At 39.7% G+C, this 25160-nt stretch overlaps 3 protein-coding genes across 5 annotated transcripts in view; 1 reads left to right on the top strand and 2 right to left on the bottom strand.

Moving 5' to 3' along the window:
- LOC105357844 (alpha-tectorin-like) overlaps nt 1–25160 on the top strand; it is a 63876-nt gene that overhangs the window by 25441 nt on the left and 13275 nt on the right. The window lies entirely within an intron of this gene.
- LOC101157812 (alpha-tectorin-like) lies at nt 528–25140 on the bottom strand. Of its 3 annotated transcripts, none has more exons than XM_078935823.1 (14): nt 24986–25139; nt 24702–24798; nt 24506–24596; nt 24012–24258; nt 23670–23899; nt 23505–23567; nt 3883–4082; nt 3679–3804; nt 3414–3598; nt 1989–2140; nt 1665–1910; nt 1421–1586; nt 1243–1329; nt 528–1138 (listed from the first exon to the last, which is right to left on the bottom strand). In XM_078935823.1, the coding sequence occupies exons 1-13, from the start codon at nt 25028–25030 to the stop codon at nt 1243–1245; spliced, it is 1935 nt and encodes a 644-aa protein (XP_078791949.1). In that variant the 5' UTR covers nt 25031–25139; the 3' UTR covers nt 528–1138. The 3 variants fall into 3 exon arrangements, with proteins under 3 accessions (XP_078791949.1, XP_078791950.1, XP_023804753.1); XM_078935824.1 differs by lacking the exon at nt 23505–23567 and adding an exon at nt 4191–4250; XM_023948985.2 differs by lacking the exons at nt 528–1138; nt 1243–1329; nt 1421–1586; ... (3 more) ...; nt 3679–3804; nt 3883–4082 and adding exons at nt 20475–21100; nt 21206–21292; nt 21384–21549; ... (3 more) ...; nt 22998–23123; nt 23202–23401 and having other exon boundaries at nt 24012–24249; nt 24986–25140.
- On the bottom strand, nt 4282–5491 carry LOC144987008 (uncharacterized). The gene is made up of 4 exons (XM_078935859.1): nt 5402–5491; nt 5219–5309; nt 4695–4941; nt 4282–4582 (listed from the first exon to the last, which is right to left on the bottom strand). The coding sequence occupies exons 3-4, from the start codon at nt 4869–4871 to the stop codon at nt 4349–4351; spliced, it is 411 nt and encodes a 136-aa protein (XP_078791985.1). The 5' UTR covers nt 4872–4941; nt 5219–5309; nt 5402–5491; the 3' UTR covers nt 4282–4348.

The following is a 25160-nucleotide window of genomic DNA, read 5'->3' as shown; positions in this document are numbered from 1 at the left end:
GTGGATAATCTGCAGTAGCACAAAAGACATAAAAAAATACAGCAGCAAAAATGAAATCGACCAAAAGATAAAGGGACCATTTAGAACAGGGGTGTCCAAATCCAGGCCTCAAGGGCCGGCAACCTGCTGGTTTTTCCAGAAACCCTGCCTCATCTGCTGCTGATTACCTGGAACAGGTGTGTTTAGCCAATAAGGAGCTTCAACAGCAGGTTGATTGGAAAACATATAAGACACCGGCCCTTGAGGCCTAGAATTGGACACCCCTGATTTAGAACCATCGTCCTTGAATGGCTACAGCACTCAATCACTGCTCAGTTCTGAAAACACATCTTTCTAACGTTCCTTATTAACTTTTGTAAGATTTTGATTCACATGTTTAAGCATTTTTTTCTGCTCTGTTTTTTCAGTCAAAATGTAAATTATTATGGGTGAAATACAGTTAAAGATCCAGCTAGTTGTATAAAAGATGACCTTCTCAACACCAATAATTGTGGTGGCAGTGAGAACACAGAGATGAAAACTCAGGCTTTTCTTTAACCACACGTTTTATTATTATTGCTGAAAAACTGTAAACAACCACAAAAACAGAAACATATGCCATTATTTATTATTTATTTATATAAGGAAATCAATCAAAAGGACCAGTTCAAATGAAGCAGAATTGGGTGGTTTAGATGGTACATGTACACGACCCAATAGAAAGACAGTAAACACCAGTGTAATAGGAACTCTTTGGAAATACTTTTTGAGCTTTTCTTTAATAAATGTGTTAACATTAAAATCTAACCAGTCAAACCCCAAAAGTTGTATATTTCTAGACTATTTACTCAATAATATATCCTCCAATGCTAATTCTCCAGGGAGTTCCTCAGATTGACTTAAAGTACATCCTTTGATTTTGTAGAGAAGCTAAAGGAAACTCACACACTTCCCTTTCCCATGTCATTACTAAGGCACCAATCAGATAATCAAAATGATATCTAGGATAAAGTTTGGTATTTTCTACAGAATTCATCCCTAAAATCAACAGTTTAAGTTCTGATTAAAAACTTAATTCTTAGAAGCAAGAAGTGATAATCTTTCACACATTCAGGTTCAGGACCAGGTCAGGAAAGGTCAACGCTTCTGTTGAAACCACCTGGAAACAGAATTTAAAAATGAATGAAAGATGCTTCAAGAAAAATGGCTAAACTTTTATCATGTGACCTTCCTGATTCTTCTGGTAAAGTTCACTAGTCTTACCTAAGGAGTCCAGACCATGCTGATCAAGGCTGGAGTTCCACGTCTGTATCTGAGAGATCTGCGTCTTCTAGCTGGACCAGAGCAACCCTGGAAGACAAAGTTCAGACGTTAGAACATTTTCTGTCCTCATAGTTCTCATTAAACGTGTTTATTCAGTAAAGTTTCCATTGAGACGTACCGGCTCACAGATGTTGTTCTTGTTGACACACAGCTGCAGCTGGCAGTGAAGGTAGACTTCTGAAGGTTCCTTTCCAGAGAACTCAAACATGTTGAAGGAGAAGGAGTTGGAGGTTCCTTGTCCATTTCCCATCACTTGAACTGTTCCATCTGCTGCATTTGCACAGCTGGTGACAAACAAGAAAAAACAAACTGTCAGAACTTTTAGATGGTTGCCTTGAAGCAGGAGGTTCTGATCGTCTCACCCGTCTGTGATCAGGTCATATCTGGGAGAGCTGCTGGGTGAGTTCCCACTGGTTGCCCAGCAGGAGTCGGTCACCACAGAAACCACCTCTTCATCCAGACCGTTGGTCTCCAGCACAATCCAGATCTTCTGGTTCAGCCTGACATCACTGTTTGGACCCAAAAGTTGGGTTTGGGCAGCATCAGAGTAAGCCTTCATGGTCAAGTTGTAGTGCCACTCTCCAGATTGGAGGAAAACTTTCACAGAGCTGAAGAGAACAAAGAAGATTCTTTAACTCATAATCCAGCTCATAAGTTTCACATCCTTATTCTAATTTAGTACTCACTTATCTATAATCTTGAAGGCCACATTCTGCAGTTCAGGTGCAGGATGGCTGCAGGAGAACTCAATGAAGACTTTATCCTGACGAGTGATGAGGTCTGAGGAGCTGTTCCGGGTCACAACTGCATTTGTGAAGATGACCTGGCTGTTGTTGGTCTGAGGAATCAAATGTTCAGAAGTAAATAAAAACGTTTTTTTGACGACGGAAACTGAAATGAATGAAACTCAACAGATGTTCCTAAAGCCACAGCATACTCAATAGAAAAAATGCACATCAACAATTTCACCTTACCCTCTTCCAAGCCATCTACAACCTTGATATTTTGTGTGGTCCAGCTGTATGCTCCATACATGTTTTCCCAATTTTTCACCTACAATCAGCCCATCCCTTACTGACTCCCATCAAGGACAAACACTTTTCCTCTCGTTCCTCCTGTGTCAGCCCTTCCCAAGGCTTTTTGTCCTGTCTGCTCCAGAGCTGCATTTTTCAGCCCTCTGCAACTTCTGCCTTTTGGTTCTCTGAAAATGGATCTGATCAGCTGGTCTCTAAATTTTATCGACAAAGTTTTTTCCTCACTAAGGAACAGGAAAGTGAACCCTTCCTGTCCAGACGGAACCCATGCGACTGGATACACCGTTGATCTGTGGGGCAAAGGGAGGCCGTTGTGCCTGGCCCAGCTGTCTGTGGAAGATACGAATTTTTGATAATTGGATTCCTCCTAATTGAGATCGGAGGATTTCTGATTTATCGGGCAGTCTGGGAGTCTGACAGAGAGAAGCCATCCGTCCAAGCTCTATGGAAAGATTCTTCGGGGAGGAGACACTCATAGTGAGAAACGTTCATAAGTGGATCAAAAGCACAGTGTTTGTCTTACCCTCTTAAGCAGAGGGCTCATGATCTTTGAACCTTTGTGGAAAATGGATGCCAACTTGGAGTGTTTTTCTGCCCAAACCGAGGGTAGACTGGTCTAAATTGCCCACTCACTTTTCGGATCAATCTGCCTTGAATTCTGCAAGACCGGTCAAGGACTTAGCCAGAAGAACAAACGACCTGCTGACACCCAGAAGAATTTCTTCTAATCAGACTCCCCCATGAGCTGAGGGCTGCTGTCCTAGGCTCTACCAAAACATATTGGCTTCCACAGAGTGCACAAATTCCAACCATACGAAAAGCTGACGCTGCTAACCCCCTCTCAAACTCAGCCTTCCTATGACTGATTCCCCCCCTGAGCACTGTCTGGAGACGCCCTCATGTTGCAGCTGGTGGATTGTTCCACTCTTCCACCCACTGAGTCTCATGTACTGTGCTGCTGTCTGCATATGGCTGGCTGGCTGTTTCCATGAAGGCTTAAACTAGAGAGCAGCAGGAGAAGCTCAGCAGAGAGAAGATGTTTTTCAGGAAAATAAAGAATTGGAGGAGGAAACCCACCGTGACCTCTGTTCCACAACTGTCACTGCTAAAGCTGAACTTCAGCATGTGACTCTCGGGGTCCATCACACCTGTGCAGGTCTTGTCATTGAGGTGTAGGTGATTGTAGTCGATGCCGTTTTCCTTCAGGAGACAACCCACCAGAGTGAGGGAGGCAGTGTTGTCCTTGCAGACAGTTGGACCTCCTGAACATGTGAAGAATGAGTCAAACTATGAAATGTAGTTCTTTTTAAGTTCTGATAATCAGGTCTGACAGCTGACATACCCAGTCTGTTCTGTTCAGTGTACTGTGAGGCATAAATGGCTCTACAGCGGCAGTCAGTGTTTCCGTGGATATCTCCACAGAACTCATGGTCACTGCATTTGTCCTGACAGATGGGCTCAGGGTGGTCTGCAGAGAAGAACAAGTGTGTTACTCTGAGAATGTAGGGGCTTTGACAAACAAAGATCATTTCTGTAACGTTCTTACGGCACTTAGCTGCTGTCCACCAGTTCTGCACGGTAGCTTGTCTCTTCTGGCAGGCTTTGGCGTAGGCCTTAAGGAACTGACACCTGAGACCGTCCACTGCAGGATACTTGTTCAAAGTGTTTCTGCAGGCAATTATGTATGACTCTGGATCAACAACAGCATTACAGGAGGAGAATGGTGAAGATTTCAGGATGTTACACCTGTTCAATGCAGGAAAGAGAAGAACAGAGAAGACATTAAACAGATGATCATTTATACTTGTTCTAAATCATTGATGTCACTGAAGATGAATGGAGGAATCTGCTTACTGTTGAGCCACAGTAGTGGGGTTGATGGTGTCGTCAGCAGCGTCATTATACAGCTGACAGCTGCAGGTGACAAACAACACACAGTCAGGACTGTTCTAATCTTTTATCAAACAGCAGTAGAGCAGCAATCAGTGAGACTCTGACTTTGTGATCAGATGTTACGTGGAGTCACTGGACAGCCTTGAAGATGAGGAACTGCTAGAGTCTGCACACAGACCCTTAACATTGACAGGTACACCAATGTAGATCTGAGCTGTGGTTCCATCAAAGAACAGAGACACAGGTGAACCATTGAGTGAAAAATCAGCAGTGACTCCAGTCTGGTCCTTGGAGAGACCAACACCATTAAATGTCTGGACTAAACCACTGAGGGTCACAGGTGAGCCTCCCACCTGTTGGACAGCAGACAGATTGAAGGAGGAAACAGTCAGTAAAACTCCTCAATCATCTTCAGAGCAGAGGAGGTGTGGAGGAGATCAACTCATGAGGTTTTAGGCAGCTTACCAGGACTCTGTGTCCTTGTAGCAGCTGAATGTCAGCACCCTGACTGAAGTCCAGAGTGACACTGTCCACAAAGCTCACATCTCTGCGACGCCGTTCCAGAAAGTTGGCCTTCAGAGAGAATCCAGTAGACTGATCCTGCAGCAGAGTGTACTCACACCGGTCTGACACTGAGTTCATTTGTCCTCTGAAGTCAATGACGGTGGGACCGGTCACTGTGCAGAGTCCTTTCACCGAGCAGCTGATGGAGCTTATGAGGAAAAAAAAACATCATTGTAAACCACAGCTGAGGCCTGCAGCCACTAGAGGGCTCTGTGTTGTTTTCTGAAGCTCCTCAAAGTCAAAGGCAAACATTTATTTGGTCTTATGTTTATTTGTTGATTAATTTTAATGAGATCTAATACCCATTTATACAAATGAACAAGTACACACCAGCAAAATTGATCAGTAGACGATGTGAGATATATTTATTAAAATCAAGAATGTAATTACGGTTTGTTGCCGTCACATTGCTTAGTGAGTCACACCTGCTTGTAAAGCTAACACGGGTGTTGCTGCATATCAGAGAAGTACAGTTGTCAAGACTTTGGCGTGTAGTTCCAGGTTTCACCCCAAAGCCTGAGAAATGAAGGAGACAAATCCACCAGTTCAGACACACTGACTGGGCTGTATCATCAAATAGAACCAGAACTAAAGAGTCATTTACTAACCTGAGATTCTGCAGCCACTGATGTCTGAGAAAACAAAACCGTTTTGAATGCCCGGCACATTTTCTACCACATCTCCATTGACCAGAACACTAACAATCTAGAAAAGAACAACATAAATGAGTTTAGGGGGCAAAAATAAATCAAATGAAAAAAGAAGTTTAGAGAAAAAAAAAACATGCAATTCCTTCTGCATTAAAGCAACCAGAAGATTTTAAAATTAAATTTTACATATAAACTGTAATTAAACATGTTATTCTGAAAAAACACTTATTTCTTTTGCTCACTTGTTGTGGAGGGGTATACCAATACAGAACTGACTGGGACCCCATGGCAAACAGAGCTGGGACATTCTAGGATGATGAAGAAACATCATAAAGGGTTGATCTCATAGTCCAGAAAATAGTTTGATCTGATGTTTGTTTAGTTTGATTTAAGAAACTTGAAGATTAAACAAGCATACTTACTGAACCATAGAAAGCCAAATAGCACGTTGCATTGTTTGTGATGGTGTTCACTGAGCTCTGCACCAGAGTTGTCGCATAAGTCCAATAGGAAGGATTATTGTCGTCATTTAACTCAAAGGTTGTCTTGTTTTCAGTGTTCGGGGCCTTAATACAGTCACCGTTGCTCTCAGGGTTGTAATAGCCGTTGAAACAAACAAACATGTGTTCCCCGGTGAAGTTTATCTGTAATCAGTTTTAGATGTAGTTTTTTAGACAAATATTTGTTTCATTTCTTTTAACAACATTTGCTCAACAAAAAGACATCCTTGATTGACAAAGTTTCTATTTCTTACGTAGATTGTGGTGTACTCCTGTCCATAATATGTGATGGGACATGAGCTGGTGTTAACCTGACTGTTTTCAGTTATTGGTAGCTTAATGAATGCATCTGAAAAGATGGAAACACACAGGAGGATTCAAAATTTATCACAAAATAACAATCCAGTGTTAATGCAAGGATCTGAACATAAATTAACAGGACATTAAAAAAAGGGTAAAAAATCTTATTGTTCGATGCACAGATAAGATTGATAGACATTTCTGAGTTTAAACAGCTTTCATTATTGGTGACTTACCCGTCAGTCCAGCAGCAGCAAACAGGAACAGCAGGGGGAGGAGCATTTTGGAGGAAGGACCAATCAGGTCACAAAGGTCTAGAAAACACAACGGATGGAAAGATTGTGAATTCTTTGAAGAGGAACAGACTAAAAGCAGGTAATGAGTTACTTGATCACATCAGTACAGCGTTCCACGATCTCAGAGTGACATAAGACAGGACCATGGTTGGTTTTAATGGGTCTATATCATGCTTTTTCTTCAGCATATGTCCATATATAACAATATATTATATTTGATACACTAAAGAACAATTTTTTCATTAGATTTTACTTATTTTTGCTGTTCATTTTCCTACACAGAAGTAAGAAGACTCGGTCTCTGAGGCTCCGCCTTTCACCCAGTGTGGGTGCCGCCCATTAAAAAGAACAAACATCTGAATGTTTTGCAAAATGGATGTGCATGTTGTACATAAAGAATGAGAGAATTCTTGTCGACTTAGAGTGGAGCTGGCAGTACAGACTTCCTGGAAGGGGCTGTTCCTCACTTTGTGATGTCACAATAAGAGAGCCCGCTTGTTTTTGTGGATTGAGAGGCGCTGGTGCTCAGAGCTTTTTACAGTAATGCTCAGAGATAAGTGAATGGATCAAATACCACTTTGGGGTTGTTTTTTGTGAGAAATGAACGTTATAACAGACTTAAAAGCTCACAGAATTGTTTTGTCATGATAAAGGCCCTTTAAGCTGTGGTTCCTGTATAAAATCTCTACTAAATGCATCTTTGCTTAACTAGAACCAGAAGTCTGTTCATTTCTGATATTGTAAAATCCTTTAACACAGGAGATGTAGACACCTAAATAACACGTCGTTTGACCTGCTGTAACTCTCCAACCCTTTATGCAATCAAGGTGAATCTGCTGATCCTAATGGGATGAAAGGCCGCTGTACGTTGGTAGAAAACAGGAACAACATTAATAACTCATAGTCAGTGGCGGTTTTTGATATGGGCATGGTGGTCGTGGCCCAGGGCGGCATATTAAATAGGGCGGCATCTGGCGTTTGCCGTTGTGCTATAGGTAGGGAAATACCTAAGTCAAAGAGGAGACTTTCAGCTTTTACTTTGACAGGCCTGCTACGGCCTACATCTAATGCTTTAATTTTGACACATCTGATACTGAAAATCGCACCGCTCTCTTCATCCTCTCTCCTCTCCACACTTATGGTGTGAAAAAAGGATGAAAATAACTAAGAGTGAAACAATGAAAAACAGCCACATGATAAGGAAGTAGGCAGAAGAAAAACCTTGGCTCATCCCTTTTTTGACAAGAGCAGGCAATGGGGATTATTTCCCACAATTCCCCGCTCCGACACAGCAGACCCAACGTGCACGTGACCACCGCCCTCTGCTGCAAGTTACTTGACACTTGCGCCTACAGCTCTTGTGGTAGTCTTTGGAACATAAGTCAAAAGGCGGGCGCAACTCACCGGTGGGTGGGTGAATCACAGTAACAGGTAATTGGGAATCTTTTTCACTGACGACTTCCAAACCCATGAAGAAACCCCTAAAATGTTGAAGCTCCAGCAGGTGTGAAACTTGTCTTACCAGATGCAGTTTTGAAGAAGATGAAGACTTCTGTTCTGGGGGGTCTCTGACGATCCTGCAGGGGGTCTCAGTGAAAGATGCTGCTGTCCTCGCTTGGCTTTCCTCCTCTCTGTCTGCCTCCTTTTATCTCCATCCTGGCTTTTATATACACCCAGAAGAATTTAAGGGCAGGGCTGCAGGTGTGGACACCGACCTGCTAACGTGAGGGAACCTCCCCCTCCTGTAATTGCAGGATGGAAAATAAACACAGAGGAACTAAAATCAAACTTAGAGGAATAGTTTCTTTTTAAAATTAGGGATGTAAAAAATATATTTAGTAATTAAGACATTTGAATGTGACCCACAATGGAATACTGACCTGTCCAAAGTGTGCTCTGCTTAGACTAGCCTGGGTAGGTTACAGTAACCCCCTTTGTCCTCAGGATGAAGCAGGAATAGATTGTGGATTGACGGAACAACAAAATCCTCTCAGTCAAATGTTGTTTTCCATTATTTTTAAACAAGGTTTGCATTAAGTGGCTTTTTGTTATTCAACTTTGAGTTTTATTTGTTCTGACAGTTTAACAAACTGGTTTTAGTCAAATGTTGTAATGTCTTGTTCAAGGTTGTTTAATTGGAAAAAGACGACTAAATTCCTGCACAACCTGTTCTTTTTTCCTTATTCTCAGGTGTGTTCATAATCGTGTCACCTGATAGGAACCTCTCTTACATGTGACAGAAAGAAACAAGACCTTTTTGTAGCACATTGAGGAAAAAAAAGTAATATTATATTGTGTATCATGTTAAAATTATGTAAATGACACAGATGTAACTCTGGACTCCGGATTTGGTCGCCCGGGGGGGGCGGTTCTTCCCTGCCTGCTGCCGTGTGGCGTTAGGGGGTTCCGGCTGCCGCTGCGGCGGGGGTCTTGGTGTGGGGATGGCTGGGCACTCTCCTTCCTTCTTTACACATTCCTCCATCCATTTTAGAAAAACATAAACACTCACCTGAGCACAGGTGTTAGCTCACCTTCGCACTAATAGTTTGCGTGATAGAATGAATAAAATATTTCATACTAGTTGGTTTGAAGGCATAAGTATGCGTGTGTGAACACTACCTGTTTTGTGTACATGTTGACATGTGGACATTTTTGCAGCTAGCAGGTGTGTTTATAACATTTCAGTGTGTGTGTGGACAGGCCCCGTCCTTTTTGTACTACATTTGAACCTTACCGTAATGATAAACAACCAGTAAACTTGTTGCTCTATGCTGCTTCATGGTCCTATCCCTCCTCCCCTCCCACTATCACCCCCCCCCCTCTGACATCCCTCCCTTTTCTTCCCTTCTTTCCTTTTCCGTCCGGTCCAACACCAAATATTTTCAAAAATGGTTGAAATTAATAAAGTTTGGCCTCAATTACAAAAGGGGTTTATTCAGACATAGCTTTGGTTTGTCTGAAGATTAATAACCCCTGTTGTTAAAGTAAAATATGTCCAACACAAGAGGCCCTCAGTTCTCATCTGCCTGCCCAGCTGTTGGACAGGACAAGTTTAAAAAGAAAAAAAAGAGATTCAGAAGTTGCTGAATGGCTTGTACGGCGTTGGTTACGGCCAACAGTAACCAGAATAAAAAACCTTAAAAAGAATTAAGGCTCAGTGCCTCAGAAAAAGGGACACTACAATATAGGACTATACCATAATTGATTAACATGTTCTATAATTGATGTATGTTCAGTTTACATTGTTCTAATTAGTTAACAGTTTTTTTTTGCCAAAAGTCTCTGTCCTGTGTTTTACTATACACATTAAAATATTGTGTACAGTAAACCCTTGTTTTTCGCGGGGGTTACGTTCCAGAAAGAGCCCGTGATAGGCAAAATCCGTGAAGTAGAAACCTTTATTTTTTTTTACAATTATGATACAATTAAATCCTCTATTATACATTGAAAAGAAAGAACAAACCATTTTACAGGCTCAAGCATTTGTTTCACAAATCAAAGTACTTTAGAAACGTTTTTTAACAAATAACTTCTGTTCTCTACTGTCAAATAATTTTAATCATCAATCTGAACAGAAGGCTTCAAATCGCGGAGATTAGCTCCGCCCACCGCCACCCGAGTATTGGATTAAACGGGAGAAAATTTAAAAAACAATTATGAAAAAAACACAAAGTACAGTCGGACAAATAGTGACTCAGGTGTATTTCACTGCTCTCCAGACTGAGCCGCTGCATCCTGACTCCGCTCTGCAGTGTTTTCTTCTTTTGAAGCCGAAGGTGCAGCTGTGTTTGTTCAGGAGAAGAACGTAGTGATCGGCAGTTGTTGTCGCTCTTTTTTCTATGGGTTTTAGAGAAACTCCAAATTGCAAGATGATTTGCACGTACGTAATGTTAATTTGGTAAGCTGATTTACTTATGTGTACATATTAAACTGCTACGTTATTGATGCACAGGAAGAAGCGGAGTGACTTTGCAGCCAATCAAAAAGCAGAACACAATGCAGATGCAAATCCGTGAAGTAGCGAAACTGTGAAAAGTAAACCTTGTTATAGCGAGGGATCACTGTATTTCCAACTTAATTCTAAGATCACAACAGTTCAAGGAAAAAGTATCTGTACATTGGTGATACTAGCCCTGTAAATACTTGGCATCGGATTGATACTAATAAGTACAGCCCAGTATATGCAAATCACTAACTTTAGCACACCTAAGATAGTTCTTTTGTTCGCTGGCAGCATTCTTTAATAAGTTGTACATCTGATCCACCCCATGGATCTGAAGAATCGTAGTCATGACACATGGTTCTCAGCAAGAGTTACCACAAAAACACCTTGAGGGGATTTGATGTTGTTAGAGGGAAACTTTGTTCTTTAGTGAAACATAACTCTAAGTTATAGCAAGTCATACAAGGAAATGAATTAATTACCAGAGTGTTGCATATTTATTCAATGACACATGCACACACATTTAACGTGATTTGTATTTTTTGCGAGAATCATCTCTCCATTAGAAATTAAAGACTAAATGCTGAGATCATTAGCAGCATTTTAATGACAGATTCATTTTGTGTGAATTTTAACATGTTCTCCATGAACATGCTTTGGTTTTATCGTTTCCTGGGTGAATTGATGAATCCTAGTTGTTGGTCAGTAACAAGCATCAGTCTGTGAGGTTGTTGTGTGTGTGTGGGCACTGGATTGTGAACTAGTGCATGATAAGTAAACTGAATTGAGAAAAACTGATCAATCATTAAAAATCCTATCAAACCCTTTTTTAATTTTATTTAAATGTATTTCAAAAAAGTCATTGAGATTAAGAATCTCTTTTGCAAGAGCGTCCTGGCCAAGAGGCAGCAGAACAACTATAACACACATTTCTCATTTACACTCACACTCAATCAAAAAAAAAGACAATAAAGCATTTGAAATTTGATAGCTTTGTCTCAATTTGACCTTTTGCTCAGAATCACACTTTCATCGCGTATCAACAATCAAGAATATAAAATAAAACATTGAAGGTATTCAAACTAACAAGACAGGTTTGTCTGAACGTTTTAATTGACGAGAACTGAAGAGTTGAAAACAGGTTTTTTTTATTTTGGTGCCAGTTTTAAAGAACAACTGCCAACATGCAGCAAACCAAAGACCTCCTGTTTTTAGTGAAACTTGATCAAACTGTGTTTAGATAAAACAGAAACAAGAGAAAACAATATTCCTCATTTTATTCTCCATATCTGATCCAGTAGAGGTTTATTATTTTAAATGTATAATTACAACCCAGTATTAGACATTATCTCCTTTGGTACTCCAAAGACAGTCCTTATGTTCACTGATAGCAGCACATTTTTAAGAGATCAGAGTTACCACTAAAGAAACGTGACCAGATTTGATTATTGTTTAAACAAACATTATGATCTTTAGTAATTCACTAGAAAATAGGTTAGTAAGTCACCTTCAGATTTAAAAAAATCAATTTTGCATTTGTACATTCAAATGGTTCCAAACTGCATAGCTTTTGTTTAATTATTTCCTTTAATGTGCCTGATCTGACCACAGAAGACACCCATGACTCTAAATTGAAACTATGAACGCCACAATCCCAACAGTTTTCTCATCCTTTGCTGGCCTTTCTGTGACCTTGACATTTCCTTTACTCCCCTTGTCAAAAATGAAGCAACTTCATTGAGGTTTCAATGTAAAAATCTATTGTGCATGAGGAAACATCATAATACTGCATACTGACATGTATATAACTGAAATTTATCTTTTTATTCTATTTTTGGTTACACAATACAAAATAATTCACAGGTCAAAAATGACCCATAAGACAATCTTTGTACCCTAGTGGTGTACAGCCCACATTGAGACCCCCTAAGTAAAAGTCAGGAAATATCAAGTTGGGAAATGGCAGGTTAATGTTTTATTTTTACAATTAAACATAGTAGTGGGTCACTTTTTACCACAAGACAACACAAGGGTTAAGAACGGTTCAATGAGACTGGCGATAAGAAACAGTAAATACAATATATACTCAATGAGTGAAATTCACATGGTAGGATTCTTTAAGTTTTAAAGGCCGTGCCACACCACCACTACGTACATTTTGTAGATTATGAAAAAAGTATTCAGTCAGTTCAAGTTCTCCCACTTTAAAAGATGACAGAAGCCTGTAACGTTCTTTATAGGTAGACCTCAACTATGAGAGACCAAAATGAGAGAAAAAAATCCAGAAAATCACAGTCTGATTTTTACAGAATGTATTTGTAAATTTAGGCTGATGGGTCTTTACATAAATTCAGTGTTGTGCTGTTCAGAATTTTTTACATTTGACAATTATATAGTGTACACATATTTCTTGTTGTTTATCCGCAATTACTAAGTAACTGCGAGATACATACTCACATTCGTGGTTTTATTAGGCCATTCCACGTATGTCTAATGTACTTTTCACGTATGTCCCACCATTCTTTAACATCTATAAACCTCTATAAACAGCAATCCACGGCTTGATCACCTCTCCTCTAGATTATTGTAACTCAATGTACTTTGGTGTCACTCAGGGATCACTTAAACGCCTCCACATAAGTTAAGAATGTGGAATGTTAACTGGAACATCCAGGAACGGTCATCGGCCACTACCAATTATCACAGCCCAGTATGTGCAAATAACTGACTTTAGCACACCTGAGACAGTCCTTTTGTTCACTGGCAGCATTCTTTAATAATTTGTCCATCTCTACTCTACCTCATGAATCAAAAGAATCAGTCGTGACATATTTTCTACATGGGACAAAATAGTTCTCAGCAGAGTTACCACAAAAAACACCAGAGGGAATTTGATGTTGTTGGAAGGCAACGCTTAGTTTTTTAGTGAAACCTATCTGAAAGTAGGTTATAGCGTGTAACACAGGGAGTGTAACATATTTATTCAATGACCCATGCACACATTTAACAAGTGATTTGTCTTTTTTCCGAGCATCATCACTCCATTAGAAATTAAAGACTAAATGCTGAGATCATTAGCAGCATTTTTTTTGCCAATGTCAGTCACAAGTATCAGTCTGTGAGGTTGTTGTATGTGTGTGGGCACTGGATTGTGAACTAGTGCATGATAAGTCAACTGAATTGAGAAAAACTGATCATTAAAAATCCTATGAAGCCCTTTTTTAAATTTCTTTAAATGTATTTCACTTTTATTTATCCAGGATAAAAAAGTCATTGAGATAGAGAATCTCTTTTGCAAGAGCGTCCTGGCCAAGAGTGTCATGTCACGTCATTTCACGTCAAGTTCCTGTCCGTCACTTGTGTTGTCTCGTGTGGTACTTCCTGTTTTATTCTGAAGGTTTAACCCACCTCTCGTTTCAGACCTTCCTCTCCCTGCTCTTGTCTGTTTCCCCACAGCTGAGACTGCCTCATCATCCCTGATGGTTCCCACCTGTGTGCTTCCCCTCCTCATGTATTTATAGCCTGAGTTTCCATTTGTCCAGTGCGTGTTTGTCATGTGTCTTCACTTGTCAAAGCTAAGCCAACTTCTTGAATCCGAGAATTAAAATAGTCTGAAACTCTGCATCTGAGTTCAGTCCTGTGTTCTGCCCTGTCGAAGAGGCAGCAGAACAACAATAACACACATTTCTCATTTACACCTAAACTCAATAAACATACAAAGACTGTCTTAAAGTAAGCTTTTGAAGTTTGATAGATTTGTCTCAACTTGACCCCAAATTTTGCTCAGAATCACACTTTCATCGCGTATCAACAATCAAGAATATAAAACATTGAATGTTTTCAAACTAACAAGACAGGTTTGTCTGAACGTTTTAATTGACGAGAACTGAGGAGTGGAAATCAGGTTTGTTTTATTTTGGTGCCAGTTTTAAAGTACAACTGCCAACATGCAGCAAACCAAAGACCTCCTGTTTTTAGTGAAACTTGATCAAACTGTGTTTAGATAAAACAGAAAAAAGAGAAAACAATATTCCTCATTTTATTCTCCATATCTGATCCAGCAGAGGTTTGTCAATTTTAAATGTATAATTACAACCCAGTATTTGCACATTACCTCTATTGCCAATCCAAAGACAGTGACCTGAGGCTGTGCCTCACCTGTTAAATCTTGATAAAATAGAAAAAGGTAAATTAAGTAAATATTATTTTCCACTGATCTGTGTTAAAATACATTTTCAATCAGCTCAACACGTTTTCCACAGTTTCTGAGGTTAAAATCACTGAATTTGAGTGTTGTGCGATCACAGAGGCTCTGAAGCTGCTGTACCTCATGTCTGACTGCAGGACTCCGTGTTAACAGAGACGTGCGCTGAAATCACTGCTCTAGGCCCACAGAAAAGCCTTTAGGCGAGGCACGCCTCACCAGCAGGGGGCAGACGTGAGCTGACTGCTATCTAGCTACACTGGTGCCGCAGAAACAGAACAGACTAAGGACATCTTTCTCCATTGAGAGGGAAAAACTCAAACTAAACGAAAATAAGGAAGACTTTATAGAATTTTTTGTGGAGAAGGACCGACACATGGACTAAAAAAGTAAGGCCAAGCATGTTTTTGACTTTTTTTAAAATAACATGGGACTAAGTGGAAAAAATGTAAGTAAAATCATTTATTTTTATGATCATTTTCACAGACAACATTTGATAACGGATTAAAACACCTGAAATTGAAGTTGGAACACCTCCCCAGGAAGGTTTCCAGAAGACATCCGGACTAGATTCCCAAGCCACCTCAACTGGCTCCCTTGGATGTGGAGCATAAGCCGTTCTACTCTGAACTCTCTGCGGGTGACGGAGCTCCTCCCCCTATCTCTAAGGGAGCGCCCAGCCAACCTATGGAGGAAGCTCATTACAGACGCTTGTATTCGGGACCTCGTTCTTTCAGTCATGACCATAGGTGAGTATTGGAACGAAGATTTACCGCTTTGCTTTTTGGCTCAGCTTTCTCTTCACCACAATGGACCGATACATTGACCGCATAACTACTGACGCTGCTCCGATCCGCCTGTCAATCAACAAGACCCCAAGATACTTAAACTCCTCCACCTGGGGCAGGGACACTCCCCTCACCGAGAGATGGCAAACTACCTTTGCCAGCTAAAACGTCACAAAGCTAAATCAGGTTGAGGTAGGCAGGGGTCAATAAGAGGCATGAGAGCATCAGAGAACGGATGGGGTAGTCAGGATCCAGGCAAGAGTCTGGGTAGGCGGCAGGCACACTGAGTCAGAAACAGAAGCTCAGATCCACATACACGGCTCAGTAAGGAAGGAAGAGTGGCACAGACAATACTTCACACTGAGTGAGGCTCAGTACAGTGCTTAAGTAGACTGTGATGATTGAGTGAATGAGAGTCAGGTGTGTGGCATCCAGAAAGTGCATGCTGGGGTTGCTGGGAGGTGTAGTCCATTAAGTAATCTGGAGATGGTTCCCGCTGGTGACCAGAAGGGGAGACAGAGCTCTGATTTCTGACATATTTACTTACAAACATATTAAAATGGCTTTCTTTTGACTGTCGGAAAAGGGGATTTATTGAAAAAAAAAACCACATACAAACTAAACAGGTTTGAAGTAGAAGCTCATTCTATGGTAGATTTTAATCTGCCTGTGAGTCAAACATTCTATCATTAATGAAGACTTTTGTTAACTCTTTAATAAGGAAGATTTCTTTGGAAACAGCAAAAATAACTCTTTGGCCTTTATGCATTTAATGGAAGTCCAACCAGACAAACGTCTGAAATAATACACAAACTGTAACAAAACTGACGGATATGAACAATCAACAACAGTAGTAGTGATGCATATCACCACAAAGCCGCTTTTCTCTGCTTCAGAATTAAAGACAAATACAGTTTAAAAGGTAGATTATGAAAGTAAATTGTAAAAAAAATTTCAAAAGGGCCCCAAACTACTAAAGATTGATCATTTTTAATTGTTATCAATTCCTCAAAATGAAATGTTCAAATTACAATACGTCCAGTTTTGTTCTCCAATAAGAAGTATTGAGGGTTAAATAAGAAAGAATAAAAAGCTGTCGGTTTTGAACAAGCAGGGATTTATAAAGGTATTTGCAACATTTTAAACAAAAGGATGCAACGCGGCCACAATTCCAACTGACTCATTGTCCAAAAACAGCTTTAAAGAGCAAAGGAGGAAAATTCTCAACTATGCAGGAAACTACCGACTCTACTTTAAATGTGCACCTAAAGGTTTTCTGTTGAAGACATTAAAACAATTGAGCATTTTTTATTGATTATATGTATGTTCATAGTTTTCTAAATTCTTTGTTTTAGTAGGGTTAAAAAAACACAATTTACGTTTTTAATTTTTTAATAAAACCAGGCGAGTTTTAAATTCATTTTCAAAAACAAAAACCCTTCTCAATATTTCCCACAAGGAGGTTTGTTTATATTTTCTTTCATTGAAATTCATGAAAATTAAAGTTATGGACAATTTTTCTCTCCTTTTCAAAAGACAATAAGTTTTATGAAAACCTTTGTGTTTAATTGTATGCACCTTTTTTTGCTATCTTCTTTTGTTCAATTATAAAAGTCAATTGTTTTATTTCAAGTTTTTTTTTTAAATTAAGGTTCTATGTTCTTAAGTGTTCAATTAAAAATGTTTAACTTTAGGTAAACAGCGCCCTTTAGTGGCTGCAGGCTTTAGCAGCAGCTGGAATGGACGCCTGTGCCCTCTGCCTACATCAGCTGCTTGGATTTGGTTCATTATTTAGCAGAAACTCCTTCCATTGTCAGGAATTTTAAAATTACGTCTACAATTACACAGTCATGGCTGAATTAGTAATAAGAAAAAATAGTTCTATTAATCTTGTTTCTGGCATATTACAGCTGATTTCTGCAGAATATAAGAGAATAAAATAAAAATGGAATATGATCATTTTTATTTCAGAAACATCCTTCAAAATAAAAATGAAAAAAGGGAAGTGACTAAGACTTTTAGGCTTTATTTTACAGGAGAAACACAATAAAGGTGCATTAATAATCAATTTACAGAGGTTTTTAATAGAGTCGCAATGACATGTTCTTTGCAATTATAATTATACAAAAACAAGTGTTAACATTTGAATACTGAGAATAAAGTTGGAAGTCACTGATACAACAAGGGACATTGAGATTATTCGTCCGTTACTTTATTGTAATGAACATGGTACTTTTTATCCCAGCAGGATGATAATGTTTTTCCAGAGGACTTTTAACAAAAAAAGTATTATTATAAAGAGAAAATATCAAACATGACATTAAGACCATTATTATAGAATCTAGTAGAAACTAGACATGAAACAACATGTTCCCGTGTTTCCACCTTACACAACTTTCTCTAAACCATTACCTGATCAGTTGTGGCCCGTTAGTTGGGTATGGTGGAAGTTTCTTGGTAACGTATCGAAGTTGCATTCCAAAGCGTTGACTTTTATTTGGGATGGAAACCCAACCGATCTGTTTAGTGTTTACAGGTACATGCATCAATTACCACCCTTTAATAAAGATGTGTTGACAGGATCTGGGCACCAGCCTCTGTTCACTTTAAACACAACAGTCACTAAGTTGATTGTAGAGGAAACCTTTCAAATCTGTTTTAGAGGTTCAAAATCTGATTGATCCAAATCCAAACTAGAATGGTAAAAATTCTATGGCTGTATGTTTCTTGTCAATGACTTAAAAGTGACTTAAAATGGACGCTGCTATTTATCTTTAGAGAACAGCATAAAGCCTACTGATTGAAATTCAAAAACCTGTTATATAGCAAAAAAAATAAACAAGGCATGATGGGTTATTTCAAGGTTTCTGAAAACACAAGACAGTTTAAAAAACAGGGTCAGAGGCCCGAGTTAGATTTTCTGCGAGGATAGCGGCGACAGATGATTCAAGAGGTTTCTATTTGTATAAACCCCTTTTGTATTTGAGGTTAAACTTGATTTATTTTAGCTTGTATACAAGTTGGACTGGACAGAGAGAAGGAGAGAGTGGAAGTTTCACGCAATTAACATAATTCCAACAAATTCTAAATACCAAATTCTAAGGTTTCTTGTGAGCAGAGCAGTGACAGAAACAACCTCGGTAACAATTCTGTCCACCTACTCTGAAGTGATAATGGCTCCTTACATTTAGTTCAGGATGTCCTTAGCTGCATGGGTTGTGTTAGTCTAAGGTTTGGACAATTAATTTGATGTTAGTACACTTTATTGTTAGTTTGTGCTAAGCATGAACAATGCTGGATCGATCGTGGATTGATGTAGAATTCCAGTTTCATCAGTTTGTGTCGTCTTGAACAACGGTTGCTGCATATCTGACTTTTTCTGTTCTTCCTGAAGAAAGTTTCCTGCAAGCAAGAAGAGCAACGGAATGTCAGCATGCAAAGCTTCAAACTCATTATAACGGGTCAAACAGAGTTCAAACACAGTTTTAACCAGCAATTAGAACGATAATGAAAATATATAGTTATACTTTTTAATTTGTCAGAAATATTCTCTTTAAAGACAGACACCAATGAAAATCATGTTTTTGTAACATTTTTCTCATTAAAATTGTGTTTCTGAGTATTTCTTTATTAAAATTAGAGCAGATAAAAGCGAGCGACCTTGGGAGCATTTCAGGCAGACTACACTAGAAGGTTACTCCTCTAGGGTGGTTCAGTTAATCAACTCCCCTGTTCACCGTCCTATTTAAGTCCAGGTGTGCAAGTTGTTCATTCTCTTCCTTACCGCCAGCGCTGCGTACGTCGCCCCACCCTCCTCCACGTCTTCCATCTGTGAGCTCCGTTAGGGGTTTATTACCCTAAGGTTTTATGGAGATCTTGTCTTATGTAATTTAACGGAGCCTTATGCAAAACTAAAAGAATGTGAAAATAAATATCTTACTGCATGGGTTGTCTGACTGGAATCCACAGTTTGAAAAAAAATTGTGATGCATGTTTTTGGTGTTTTTAACATGTTTTTGTAGCATTTTTCTTATGATGGAGGATATAAATGAAGGCATTTAAGATTAAAATTGTGTTTCTGAGTATTTCTTTATTGAAATCAAAGCCGATATAAATGCACAGTTTGAAAAAAATCCAATTTGTGATGCAGCAACTGAAATGGGCGGGGCCAAAGTCTCCCTGCTCAATCAACCAATCAATCAAACTTTATTTATAAAGCACTTTTCAAAAAAAAGTATAACACAAAGTGCTTTCCCTGCCCGTTAGGTGGTTATGGTGGAAATTTATTGGCAACACATCAAAGTTGAATTCCAAAGTGGTGACCTTTAATTTAATATTTAATTCTGCTGCATCCACTTTCAGACAAATGGTCTTTATTACTCCTCTATAGTCTAACCTTGCATTCTGGAATAACCACTTTTCTGGCCTAAGCCATTCTCTGGAAACCATTTGGTTTACTTATATTTTTTGTGTTTTATTTATATTATCACACCCACACTCTCTATTTGTTAAGGCTTATACCTTTAGTTTTCAGACTTTTGAATCTTATGTAGACCAAAAAAATGTTTTTTTTTTTTTTTTTAGTAGAGTAGATTATCTCAAGATAAGCGCCCAATAATAGATAAATGTTTTTTATACCACGATGGGGAAATTCTCTCATCTGCGACAGCAAAAAAGACATCAATAAAAAAATGAAAAAATACAGCAGCAAGAGTTACATTCACCAAAAGATAAAGGAACCATTTAGAACCATTGTCCTTGAATGGCTACAGCTCAATCACTGCTCAGTTCTAAAAACACATCTGTCCAACGTTCCTTACTAACTTTTGTAAGATTTTGATTCACATGTTTAAGCATTTTTTCCACTCTGTTTTTTTCAGTGGAAATGTAAATTATTATGGGTGAAATACAGTCAAAGATCCAGCTAGTTGTATAAAAGACTACCTTCGCAACACCAAGAATTGTGGTGGTAGTGAGTACACAGAGATGAAAACTCAGACTTTTCTTTAACCACACGTTTTATTATTATTGCTGAAAAACTGTAAACAACTACAAAAACAGAAACATATGCCATTATTGTCATACATTTTTCCTATAAAGTTAAAAGGAAATCAACCAAAAGGACCAGTTCAAATGAAGCAGAATTGGGTGGTTTAGATGGTACATGTACACGATCCAATGGAAAGACAGTAAACACCAGTGTAATAGGAACTCTTTGGAAATACTTTTAGAGCTTCTCTTCTATAAAAGAGTTAACATCCATCAAAATCTAACCAGTCAAACCCCAAAAGTTGTACATTTCTAGACTATTTACTCAATAATATATCATCCAATGCTAGTTCTCCAGGGAGTTCCTCAGATTGACTTAAAGTACATCCTTTGATTTTGTAGAGAAGCTAAAGGAAACTCACACACTTCCCTTTCCCATGTCATTACTAAGACACCAATCAGATGATCAATATAATATCTAGGATAAAGTTTTGTCTTTTCTACAGAATCCTAAAATCAACAGTTTAAGTTCTGATTAAAAACTTAATTCATAGAAACAAGAACTGAGATTCTTTCACACATTCAGGTTCAGGACCAGGATCAAGTCAGGAAAGGTCAACGCTTCTGTTGAAACCACCTGGAAACAGAACTTAAAAATGAATGAAAGATGCTTCAAGAAAAAAGAGCTAAACTTTTATCATGTGACCTTCCTGATTCTTCTGGTAAAGTTCACTAGTCTTACCTAAGGAGTCCAGACCATGCTGATCAAGGCTGGAGCTCCACGTCTGTATCTGAGAGATCTGCGTCTTCTAGCTGAACCAGAGCAACTCTGGAAGACAAAGTTCAGACGTTAGAACATTTTCTGTCCTCATAGTTCTCATTAAACGTGTTTATTCAGTAAAGTTTCCATGGAGACGTACCGGCACACAGCTGCCGTTCTTTTTGACACACAGCTGCAGCTGGCAGTGAAGGTAGACTTCTGAAGGTTCCTTTCCAGAGAACTCAAACATGTTGAAGGAGAAGGAGTTGGAGGTTCCTTGTCCATTTCCCATCACTTGAACTGTTCCATCCTCTGCATTTGCACAGCTGGTGACAAACAAGAAAAAACAAACTATTGTCAGAACTTTTGGATGGTTGCCTTGAAGCAGGAGGTTCTGATCGTCTCACCCGTCTGTGATCAGGTCATATCTGGGAGAGCTGCTGGGTGAGTTCCCACTGGTTGCCCAGCAGGAGTCGGTCACCACAGAAACCACCTCTTCATCCAGACCGTTGGTCTCCAGCACAATCCAGATCTTCTGGTTCAGCCTGACATCACTGTTTGGACCCAAAAGTTGGGTTTGGGCAGCATCAGAGTAAGCCTTCATGGTCAAGCTGTAGTGCCACTCTCCAGATTGGAGGACAACTTCCACAGAGCTGAAAAGAACAAAGAAGATTCTTTAACTCATAATCCAGATCATAAGTTTCACATCCTTATTCTAATTTAGTACTCACTTATCTATAATCTTGAAGGCCACATTCTGCAGTTCAGGTGCAGGATGGCTGCAGGAGAACTCAATGAAGACTTTATCCTGACGAGTGATGAGGTCTGAGGAGCTGTTCCGGGTCACAACTGCATTTGTGAAGATGACCTGGCTGTTGTTGATCTGAGGAATCAAATGTTCAGAAGTAAATAAAAATGTTTTTTGTCGACGGAAACTGAAATGAATAAAACTCAACAGAAGTTCCTAAAGCCTTTGCAACATGTATCCCTGTGGGAGGTGGACCTGTATAGATAATGGGGGTCATGAGATACACAAGTGCTCGTATGGCCCACAAACAACTCTGATTGTCTTATTACATAATTTCTAGCAGTCTGACTGCGTGTAAGGGAGGCACACTTATCACTTGAACAGCACTAATGGGCTCGTTGTGCAGTTCGTAGGATTTCGTTTGAACATTGAAAAATCTTTCTGACACACGTACATTTCACCTATTTTCCCGTTACTTACCTTTATGTGTTGTAGAAGTGTTCACCACAACCAGTTGCCCACAGCATTCCCATAGAAAAAAATCCACATCAACAGTTTCACCCTACGTTCTTACTAAGCAGTCTATGACCTTGATATTTCGTGTGGGCCGCTGCATGCTCCATACATGTTTGACCATTTTTCACTCATAGTCAGCTCATTTCCATGAAGGCTTAAACTAGAAAGAAGCAGGAGAAGCTTCTAGGCAGAGAGAAGGAGGATATGTTTTTCAGGAAAATAAAGAATTGGAGGAGGAAACCCACCATGACCTCTGTTCCACAACTGTCACTGCTAAAGTTGAACTTCAGAATGTGACTCTCGGGGTCCATCACACCTGTGCAGGTCTTGTCATTGAGGTGTAGGTGATTGTAGTCGATGCCGTTTTCCTTCAGGAGACAACCCACCAGAGTGAGTGAGGCAGTGTTGTCCTTGCAGACAGTTGGACCTCCTGAACATGTGAACAATGAGTCAAACTATGAAATGTAGTCCTTTCTAAGTTCTGATAATCAGGTCTGACAGCTGACATACCCAGTCTGTTCTGTTCAGTGTACTGTGAGGCATAAATGGCTCTACAGCGGCAGTCAGTGTTTCCGTGGATATCTCCACAGAACTCATGGTCACTGCATTTGTCCTGACAGATGGGCTCAGGGTGGTCTGTAGAGAAGAACAAGTGTGTTACTCTGAGAATGTAGGGGCTTTGACAAACAAAGATCATTTCTGTAACGTTCTTACGGCACTTAGCTGCTGTCCACCAGTTCTGCACGGTAGCTTGACTCTTCTGGCAGGCTTTGGCGTAGGCCTTAAGGAACTGACACCTGAGACCGTCCACTGCAGGATACTTGTTCAAAGTATTTCTGCAGGCAATTATGTATGGCTCTGGATCAACAACAGCATTACAGGAGGAGAATGGTGCAGCTGACAGGACATCACACCTGTGCAGAAAAGAGAAGAACAAAGAAGACATTAAACAGATGATCATTTAAACTTGTTCTTTATCACTGATATCACTGAAGATGAATGGAGGAATCTGCTTACTGTTCAATCACAGCAGTGATGTTGATGGTGTCGTCAGCAGGGTCCTCATACTGTTGCTGACAGCTGCAGGTGACAAACAACACACAGTCAGGACTGTTCTAATCTTTCATCAAACAGCAGCAGAGCAGCAATCAGTGAGACTCTGACTTTGTGATCAGATGTTACCTGGAGTCACTGGACAGCCTTGAAGATGAGGAACTGCTAGAGTCTGCACACAGACCCTTAACATTGACAGGTACATCAATGTAGATCTGAGCTGTGGTTCCATCAAAGAACACAGACACAGGTGAACCATTGAGTGAAATATTGGCAGTGACTCCAGTCTGGTCCTTGGAGAGACAAACACCATTAAACGTCTGGACTGAACCACTGAGGGTCACAGGTGAGCCTCCCACCTGTTGGACAGCAGACAGATTGAAGGAGGAAACAGTCAGTAAAACTCCTCAATCATCTTCAGAGCAGAGGAGGTGTGGAGGAGATCAACTCATGAGGTTTTAGTCAGCTTACCAGGACTCTGTGTCCTTGTAGCAGCTGAATGTCAGCACCCTGACTGAAGGCCAGAGTGACACTGTCCACAAAGCTCACATCTCTGCGACGCCGTTCCAGAAAGTTGGCCTTCAGAGTGAATCCAGTAGACTGATCCTGCAGCAGAGTGTACTCACACCGGTCTGACACTGAGTTCATTTGTCCTCTGAAGTCAATGACGGTGGGACCGGTCACTGTGCAGAGTCCTTTCACCAAGCAGCTGATGGAGGTTATGAGGAAAAAAACGTCACTGTAAACCACAGCTGAGGCCTGCAGCCACTAGAGGGAGCTGTGTTGTTTTCTGAAGCTCCTCAAAGACAAACATTTATTTGGTCTCATCTTTATTTGTTGATGAATTTTAATGAGATCTAATACCCATTTATACAAAATTGGTCAGTAGACGATGTGAGATATATTTATTCAAATCAAGAATGTAATTACGGTTTGTTGCCGTCACATTGCTTAGTGAGTCACACCTGCTTGTAGAGCTAACACTGGTGTTGCTGCATATCAGAGAAGTACAGTTGTCAAGACTTTGGCGTGTAGTTCCAGGTTTCACCCCAAAGCCTGAGAAATGAAGCAGACAAATCCACCAGTTCAGACACACTGACTGGGCTGTATCATCAATGTTTGATAAGACATAGAACCAGAACAAAAGAGTCATTTACTAACCTGAGATTCTGCAGCCACTGATGTCTGAGAAAACAAAACCGTTTTGAATGCCCGGCACATTTTCTACCACATCTCCATTGACCAGAACACTAACAGACTAGAAGAGAAAAACATAAATGAGTTTAAGAGACACAGAAATAAATCAAAAGAAAAAACAAGGTTTAGAGAAAAAACATGCAATTCTTTCTGCATTAAAGAAATCAGAAGATTTTAAAATTCAATTTTACATATAAACTGTAATTAAATATGTTATTCTAAAAAAAACACTAATTTCTTTTACTCACTTGTTGTGGAGAGGCAGACCAGTATAGAACTGACTGGGACCCCATGCCATACAGACCCAAGGCAGTCTATGATGATGAAGAAACATTATAAAGGATTGATCTCATAGTCTAGAAAATAGTTTGATCTGATGTTTGTTTAATTTGAATTAAGAAACTTGAAGATTAAACAAGCATA

The sequence above is a fragment of the Oryzias latipes genome, chromosome 18, assembly GCF_053564925.1.
Source record: "Oryzias latipes strain Hd-rR chromosome 18, Olatipes_Hd-rR_3.1".
Classification (NCBI taxonomy): domain Eukaryota; kingdom Metazoa; phylum Chordata; class Actinopteri; order Beloniformes; family Adrianichthyidae; genus Oryzias; species Oryzias latipes.
This window is presented reverse-complemented; position numbering and strand designations above follow the sequence as displayed.

What these genes read in the sequence shown, in the direction of transcription:
- LOC144987008 (XM_078935859.1), bottom strand. Translation starts at nt 4,871, where the DNA reads ATGAACTCAGTGTCAGACCGGTGTGAGTACACTCTGCTGCAGGATCAG. An exon ending in TACAAGGACACAGAGTCCTG is followed by an intron (nt 4,583 to 4,694) that starts GTAAGCTGCCTA and finishes GCTGTCCAACAG; the next exon opens with GTGGGAGGCTCACCTGTGAC.
- LOC101157812 (XM_078935823.1), bottom strand. Translation starts at nt 25,030, where the DNA reads ATGGGGTCCCAGTCAGTTCTATACTGGTCTGCCTCTCCACAACAA. An exon ending in TACAAGGACACAGAGTCCTG is followed by an intron (nt 23,900 to 24,011) that starts GTAAGCTGACTA and finishes GCTGTCCAACAG; the next exon opens with GTGGGAGGCTCACCTGTGAC. An exon ending in GCCTTCAAGATTATAGATAA is followed by an intron (nt 1,911 to 1,988) that starts GTGAGTACTAAA and finishes TGTTCTCTTCAG; the next exon opens with CTCTGTGAAAGTTTTCCTCC.